Source organism: Episyrphus balteatus, chromosome 2 (assembly GCF_945859705.1).
Source record: "Episyrphus balteatus chromosome 2, idEpiBalt1.1, whole genome shotgun sequence".
Taxonomy (NCBI): Eukaryota; Metazoa; Arthropoda; class Insecta; order Diptera; family Syrphidae; genus Episyrphus; species Episyrphus balteatus.
This window is the reverse complement of record NC_079135.1, coordinates 122,853,727-122,862,019: the sequence shown is the minus strand read 5'-3', so window position 1 is coordinate 122,862,019 and position 8,293 is coordinate 122,853,727. Positions and strand designations below refer to the sequence as shown.

At 28.4% G+C, this 8,293-nt stretch overlaps 1 protein-coding gene across 1 annotated transcript; it reads left to right on the top strand.

The window, feature by feature from the left end:
* Window positions 1-4,716: 4,716 nt before the first annotated feature.
* Window positions 4,717-5,475, top strand: LOC129911866 (uncharacterized). The gene is made up of 2 exons (XM_055989847.1): window positions 4,717-4,984; window positions 5,102-5,475. The coding sequence occupies exons 1-2, from the start codon at window positions 4,768-4,770 to the stop codon at window positions 5,137-5,139; spliced, it is 255 nt and encodes an 84-aa protein (XP_055845822.1). The 5' UTR covers window positions 4,717-4,767; the 3' UTR covers window positions 5,140-5,475.
* The last annotated feature ends 2,818 nt before the right edge of the window (window positions 5,476-8,293 follow it).

Below are 8,293 nucleotides of genomic sequence, written 5' to 3'. Positions count from 1 at the left end.
AATTTTGAAAAAAAGTGGACTTATCATGTTTTGCAAATAAATGATTCAATTATTATTATCAATTGTATAAGGTAAAAGGAGGAAAAACGTGTGCCAGTATATTGATAATAACCAAAATAGCAATGATTTTAATCATAAATAAAAGTGCACGATTAGGTTGAACGTAGGTATCTACTATAGTTATCATCTTAAAAATTATTTTGATTATTGAACTTTGTATTTACCTACTTGTACATACATTTCTTAAATTATAATTAAAACAATATAAATTGTGAAAGGATTTTGATTCATCTTCTTGGAGAAGATATCAATTTTTATTGAGTTGTTACTTTCCAAAACTTTATAAGTAATTAGATAAGAAGTAGGAATAAATAAAAACTGTTTTAAAGCAAAATAAGAAATGGAAAAATATATTTTTTGAAAATTTTGGGAAGTAGTCGTTTACAGAAAAGTTCATTACAATAAATAGTTTACAAAAATAGAGGCGTACACACTTTTTGTTTTTTCTTATTTGATATTTATACCAAAGTGGCCCGAAAATTAAGTCTTTCTCCAGGGCCCAGGCAACTTAAAGTACGCCTCTGTTTACAAATTATAAAAAAAAACTAATAATAAAAACGTTCCGAAAAAATCGACAAAATCAAAATTTACATAACTTTATTTTTATTTTGTAGGTGTTCTTAAAGGTTTCGTTATTTTATTATATTCCTTAAGAACAAAATAAAAAATATTTTTGGGTCTAGTTTTTTAATATCTGATAGAAAATTGATACAGCTTTAAGTATCTAAAAAACAATGGAAATAGATGTGAGCAGTATTGAAGCAGCAAGGATTGCCAACCAAGTATTGACCTTTTTAGAACATTAAACACGTATTTTCTCATTTTACTTTCACGTTTATAATTAGTTGTCTAAGGGCCAATTTTTCAATAGTCAGATAAACCTCAGATAGAGCTTATTCCTAGGAATAAAAGTTTTTTTTTATGTTGACATTTGGCAGTTTTTATTCATCTGATAGTCTAACTGACGATTGAAAAATCAGGGCTAAGTGGAATGCTTGTTATAAGTTTGTTTGTTATAAGTTTGTTTAAAGTGAGCTCAAATCGATTTGCCTTACTGAAAATGGAATGCTTAAAAATATCAAAAAATTATTTAAAATTAATTGATCTATTAAATAAAATGAATATATATAAAAATAACTAGCTGACCCGTCGGACTTCGTTCCGCCATTTTTTGTATTTATTTTTAATTTTCGACCCTATATAATTAGTTAACATTTTAAATGAAAAAGGGAATCAAAACTTGAAAAGTTCATAAAATGAGTTTAAAAATATTCACTTTTAAATTTTTAGCAAAAGTGGAATATGTAAAATATGGCCTAAGTTAAAAACGGCCAAAAAACTTGGGACAAAAAAAAATTATTTTTCCCGTTATTCGGTCAAAAATCATTTTAAAAATTCAAAATTTTTTACATGCATGCGCATGTATATTTCCTATAAGTTTGAGATTTTTTGCAGACTTTAAAAAATTCCAAAAAAATAAAAGACTACTCAAAAATGTGCCTAAAAATTAGGTTGTTTTTCAAAAATTTTTATTTCAAAATACAGGGCCTATGAAAATAATCCGTTTTAGACCCCTAATTTTTTTTTTAATATATTTCTCATGGTGTAACTCAAATTTCTGTGCAAAATTTTTCGTACCTCTAATTAGTCTTTTGTCGAAGGGATATGACTGCAAAAAAACCTTCACAACTTGGTTTTGAAATTTTTTTGAATTTTTTCAATACCTTTCTTAACTATTGAATAAATTTGTCTATTATTTAAAAAAAAAGTCAACTCCTTACGACTTACCGTTTAGAAAATAGCCTTTTTTTTCAATGTCGTGTTACCCCTATTTACCCTATAAAATCTTAAATTTTTTTTGCCTTAAACCTTCTCTTCTTATACCTCTTTGATTAAAAAAAAAAAAATTAGAAAATAAGTCAGCCGGTGTGGCCGGTTAGCGAACGTACACAAAACCAAACTTTAATATATATAATAGATGTACCACTGAAAGTCGTTTCAACGGCTGTTAGAATTTACAGACTTTTCTTAGTCATATAAGAAGTTCAAGTCCAAATGAGAATTTTACTCAAAAATAAAAATTGAAAATCTATGGAATCCTTAAAGTTTTAAATTAAAGGTAAACCGAATAGTTTTCATTTCATAAAGACGATTTTGACTCTTTTTGTTACTTTTCGAATTTTGGTCTATAACTTGAAAAAAAAAAGCCAAATTTGTGAATTTGACATAGGTACTTGTCGAAAATTTAATTTTTGTTTCCATAAGGCTTAAATTAGGTGCAATATGGGCTTCCAAAATTTTATGTTTTTTGCTCTTATTTGTAAATTTTTTTTAACATACACTTTTAAGAAGTTTTATTAGACAATGGAATTTTCATTTAACATTAGCATGCGTTCTAGACTTTAAAAAGTTGAATGTGACGTAAGAAATTGTATTGACTTAGAAAGCGATTTTTTTTTTAAGGATTTAGCTTTAACGATACTGTGATGATCAATTTGGATCTTACAAACATGCAAATGAGTCTTTTTTCTCGTGTCGAGTAATTTTTTTTTTCAAAATCTAAACTTTCCCTTTAGTAGAATCTAACTTATAGCTAATTTAGATAATAATTTTACCTTACTTTCAGAAACTATATGCGTTAAAATAATGATAGCGTCTATTTAAAGTTATGACGGAGCTAAAATTCTATTACTTATCTAAAAACTTATGGAAGTGTGACCATCGGTCGTTTTATAAAATCAAATTTTATCCCGAAATTTATAAATTCGCTAAAGTATTAATTTAACAAGTTATAGAAAAATTAAAAGAAACAGCATTAAGCTTGTTTTTAAGGATTTCTAGTCCAATTGAGGAGCTTGCATCAAAAGGGGAACGGGTCAAATTCGCAAAGTTAATTACTTCACTAGTGTTTAAAAATGACATGCTTTAAAAAATAATCATTTTTACCAAAAAAAAAAAACCGACTTCTATGCACCAATACTGGGTTTTAATGTTTTTTCTCATGGTTCCTATAGCCAAAACTGAACGAAATTGAAATGGGACGCTGCAGGTACAAGCTTTCCAGTACAAAAAGAAAGCTTAGTTATTTCGAAATTTACGCAGTAAAAAAAAAAAGTTTAAATAATTTATTTTTGTATATAAATGCAAAAATTCAAACAAAAACCTATCTAATATTTATTTTTAAGCGCATTCCTAAAATCCAAAAATAAAAATCCGTTAGTTTATGCACGAAAAATATTTTTTCTGAATTTCGTAGTTTTTATATAAATTTGCTTGTTTTCCAAAAAAGCCGAACTTTCAACATTAACTGCCAATTAAAAACTATTGGTGCTATTTATTAGAAATATGGCGCATTATTTCGATAAAGCAATTGTTAAAGATTGTGTAAGAAGCTTTAAAAGAATAAAAATATGTTTTTTACAGCTTTTGGGCGATCTTTTTCGGTTTGTTACAGAAATGTCACATGGGGCTACAAGGGGTTAAAAGGTTTTGAATTAAGAATTCAAAAATCAACTATGAAGACCTTCTGATGAATTTGTTCCAAATTGCAGTGTGATATTCTATCAGATATAGTCGAGGTTTCCAAAACAAAAGTGAAAACGTTTGAAATTTATTAGAAACTAGGTCAAATATTGTAGGTTGCCATGCCATTTATAGACCAGGGTCGATAATTTTTGAAACCAAAAAAAATCATAGTAGGATGAAACCCATTGGAAAAGGAGGTGAATATGATAAAAATTAAAGGAAAAATAAATTACGGGCGAGCCGAGTTCGGGAAGCGGGTGGGTTGAGTTTTTAATGGTAAAAAATGGTATATCTCGATTTCCGGCAAAACTACAAGTTCTATGGAAAAAAGTTGTATGGCAAAGTTGTAGGTAATAAAAAGATCTACAAATACAAATTTCTCAAATACACAGTAATTTATTTGATTTAAAACATTTTATGTAACATTGATAAATCTATTGGTTTTTGAGTAATTAAAGTGTTAATTTTAATAAATAGGCTAAAATTGTTAATAATGATAAAAAATTTTTTCGAAATTAAGCTTTTTTCATTTTTTGCATTTCTTTTTTCATTTATTTTGATAGCTTCTACGTGTTCAGCGTGTCTATTTGAAGAATTTGTCAATACATTTTCGTCATAATGACCATTTACAGTCATAATCATGATAGCGCCATTATTTCCTATGAAAGAATTTTTGTCAAACTTCTGACTATGCAAAGATCAAAGTCTAAACGGAAGTGAATCCGTTTGTCAAGTAGTCCCACTGAAAAACTAAGACGACATTCCTCAAATATTTGTCTTAAAAGTTTTTGATCTTACGTCACTGTCGCCAACTTGAGATAGGAATTCCTCAAAATTGGTATTGGGGTGGCTTTTTTTTCTTTATCGATCGCATATTTTTAGCAATTTTGCCACAAGCCCAATGCCCATATAACGTCAAATCAGTTAAATCCATCCAAGTCATAATCATATCTTATCTTTTTTTTTATACGTCCGTCTGATAATAACTACATTCCTATATAAGTTATCGATATCACAATATATCGTCGATATCACCTCAAAAAAGTAACTTAACCAATAAAACTTTTCTACCACACGATCAGTTTAAACGAATCACTCCGACAACACAGAGTTAGATCAAAAAGTCAAAGCAAAAAAGCACCTTAAAAAATAACAAAAAATAACAAAAAAACAAAACCGAAAATGAGTCCGAAATATTGTTACGTACTTTTAGCCCTAATTGTAGTGTTATCTATAAGTTTCACAGAAATCGAGTGCAAACGAGTGATTTTCTACAACAGCGAACAAAAAGTTCAGGAGGGGAATCTCTTTATCAGTGTGGAACGTTCAAAACCATGTGCAATGGGAATGAAGCGAGATCATAATGATCGTTGCCGGCGAGTTGTAAATTACCTTAAAAGTAAGTTTAATCAAGTCAAAAGGTTTTGTAACCTTTTTTTGTATGACTTTTTTTTTATTGTGGTTATTTATTTTTGTATCTCATAGAATAATGTTTTTTTTATTTGTTTGTTTTCAGAACGTAATCCCCGCAAAGTGCCGCAAAAGAAAGTTTAAATTCTATAACTCAAATGCAATTAAGCTGAGGTGTGAATGTTTATAAATAGTGAAATTGTGTGTAATGTGTGATTAATTTATTGAAACAAACAAAAATTATTACGTTAAGGAACTATTTATACTTAGAAATATAAGTCATATAGAGTTATTAAGTAAAATATCGGTACCTACCTACTGATAAGAAATTAATTTATTATAACCGTGAGTGTGAATTTCACACATGTTTTCTTTAATTCCAAAGAAATCTTATCAAAGACAGAATACTATGCGTAATTAAAATTGATTAGTTTTTTAGTATTTTTTTTTATTTGATAGAAATAAAATTTTTAAGCTGCAGTGACTTTTTTTTTTAAGAAAAAACAAATAAAACAAAAATTTCATGTTTTAAAATAAAAATTTGTTCAAAGAATATATATTAACTTGTGTTTTGGTGGGAAATTTCATGTGTTTAACCAGCTGTTACAATAAGAATGTTTGATAACAAATAATTGAGTTTTGAGTTGGTAAACCTTGCCTTTTTGTTTTTGTTTTCTGGAATAAAAATGTTTAGGTACAAATGAGAATACAAAAAAAGAAACAACACTTTTAATAGAAAATATCTAATCCAGTCAAATAAGGATTTAACCTCGGAATGAATGTTAGTAAAAATTTTTTTTGCTCAATATCTTCCTTTTGCCATTCTATAACTTTCTCAGAAATCGCGACAAGCGGACATGAGATTTTTCTAATCTCATGTCCGCTTGTCGCGATTTCAAGGTCAAATCGCGAAATGGAGATTTTCATAATTAGCAAAAATAGGCTATGGTATTATATACAGACACATATGATACATGATTTCAAGGTATTTTTTAACGCTGATTCCAAAAAATCTAAAATCAAGGCAATCTGACGTCTCTGAAAAAAGTTATACCTGTTTTTCATCTTTCAACCCATATTATTATAAAAGTTGCTAACTTACTACCGACCCTTAAAAGTAATGCACAGAGAAAAATATGACCCGCTAAAAACTAAAAGATTGCCATATTGTTTTACCGTCCATACATTTCATAAGGAAATCTTATTAAAAACAACGATTAATAAGGTTTTTTTAAGGAGATTTCTTATTATTTTTATAGAGAAAATCTTATTAAAATTTGACTGAAAAGTTGATTTTTTTTGGAACTTAGCAGTAGAACAAAAATCGCGATCAATATTTTCATGGCAGGTTGGTTCAGGTGGTAAGGTGGGCGACTAATGATTTGAAGTCTCCAGTTCGATTCCCAGCCTGGTCATGTTTTTTTTTATTTTTTTGCAGATTTTAAAACAATAAGGAAAACCCGATTGTTTTAATAAGGTTTCCTTCTTGGATGAAAACCATAGAGAAATCTTATTGTTTTTGTTCTATTTTATGTGGTCTATTTTTCTCTGTGTGGTAGCGGAATCATATTTTGCATGAGGGTTTTCATATCCATTATCATTAAGAATCAAAACAATGCAATGCAAAAAAACATTTATATATATGACAAAATGGTATTTTTTGAGAAAAGGGGAAATTTTGGGATGTGCACTAAAAAACATCCTGGTACAATCTTGGAATTAGTGCTAATAGGCTAATTTTTTTGTTTCTATCTTTGTTTGGATATTCTATAACTTATGTCAAAAATCTAAAAAAATCTCAAGACCGCAAGTTCTTATTTTCCAGGTTAAACTAAGTTAGGTGCAGATTAAAAAAAAATAATAAGAAAATTTTAGATTCTTATATGTATACCAACATAACCCATATCATTTCAAGGTAATTTTTAACGCTGATTCCAACAAAACCCACAAACAAATCAATATGACTATCCCTGAAAAGTAATATACCTTATTCATATTCATGTTGATCTGACACAAATATCTGAAGAGTAGCCTTAATTTTTTCAAATCTGCACCTTATCTTCAAACCAAGAAAATTAGGACTTGCGGACATGAGATTTTTTTAGATTTTTGAGGGTAGTTAAAGAATATCCAAACAAAGATTAAAATGCAAAAATTAGCCTATTAGCACTTATTCCTAAGATGAACAAGAATCTTCTTTAGTGCATATCCTAAAATTTGCCCCTCCTTCAAAAAATACCATTATTTTGTAGGTATGTATATATATTTTTTGTAATGGATTGTTTTGATTTTTAATAATGATGGATTCTAAAATCTTCATGCAAAATTTGGTTCATCTACCATAACTTTTAAGGGTTTTTCGGCAGTAAGTTTGCAACTGTTATAATAATATGAGTTGACAGATGAAAAACAGGTATAACTTCCAGAGACGTCAGATTGTCTTGATTTTAGATTTTTTGGAATCAGCATTAAAAAATACCTTGAAATCATGTATCATATGTGTATATAATACCATAGCCTATTTTTGCTAATTTTGAAAATCTCCATTTCGCGATTTGACCTTGAAATCGCGACAAGCGGACATGAGACTTTTCTAGACTTTTGAGATATGTTATAGAATGGTAAAAGGAAGATATTGAGCAAAACATTCATTCCGAGATTTACCCCTTTTTTCTCCTTATTTTACTGTATTAATCGGTGAAATCGGTTTATTTATTTCAGACAAAGTCAAAAATCATGGCTGTTTTTTCGAAAAACGTAATTTTTTAAAAAATCTGCTAGTAAAATGTATTGCTTAATTTTATTTTATCACCATAAGGTTCAACTTAAGTCTTTTTAAAACTTGGTCAAACCAATATCAAACGAAATAAAACAATTTTTTACGAGAAGGTTCAAAATTAAAATACCGTTTTATGAGGAGAAAGGAACTCCTATCGCTGCATGTTCTTACAGGACACTGTTTATTAGGAAGACACGCCAAAGAACTATGAGTGATTTTTAATTACTTCTGTAGGACAAAGAAGAAGATTAAACTGTTCTACATCTTCTATGCACCTGTATTGATCTCTTTTATTTAAAAAAAAAAGAGGTTGTCTGTAAAGCCGGTTTACGGACGATGATTTTACGTGATAACGTCGTAAGAAAACAGGTTGTGTGCTTTTAGAATGAGCCATTTTAAGGGTTTATTTATTTCAAACAATCATAATTTACAAGAAAAAGCTAAAAAAAAAATACCTTTTTTTACCGACTTCCAAAAAGGAGGAGGTATTCAATTCGTCTGTATTTTTTTTTTTTTTTT

Excerpts from the sequence above, each read along its gene's own strand:
- LOC129911866 (XM_055989847.1), top strand. The coding sequence starts at position 4,768 with ATGAGTCCGAAATATTGTTACGTACTTTTAGCCCTAATTGTAGTGTTA. Across the intron at positions 4,985-5,101 it reads AGTTGTAAATTACCTTAAAA|AACGTAATCCCCGCAAAGTG; the intron begins GTAAGTTTAATC and ends GTTTGTTTTCAG.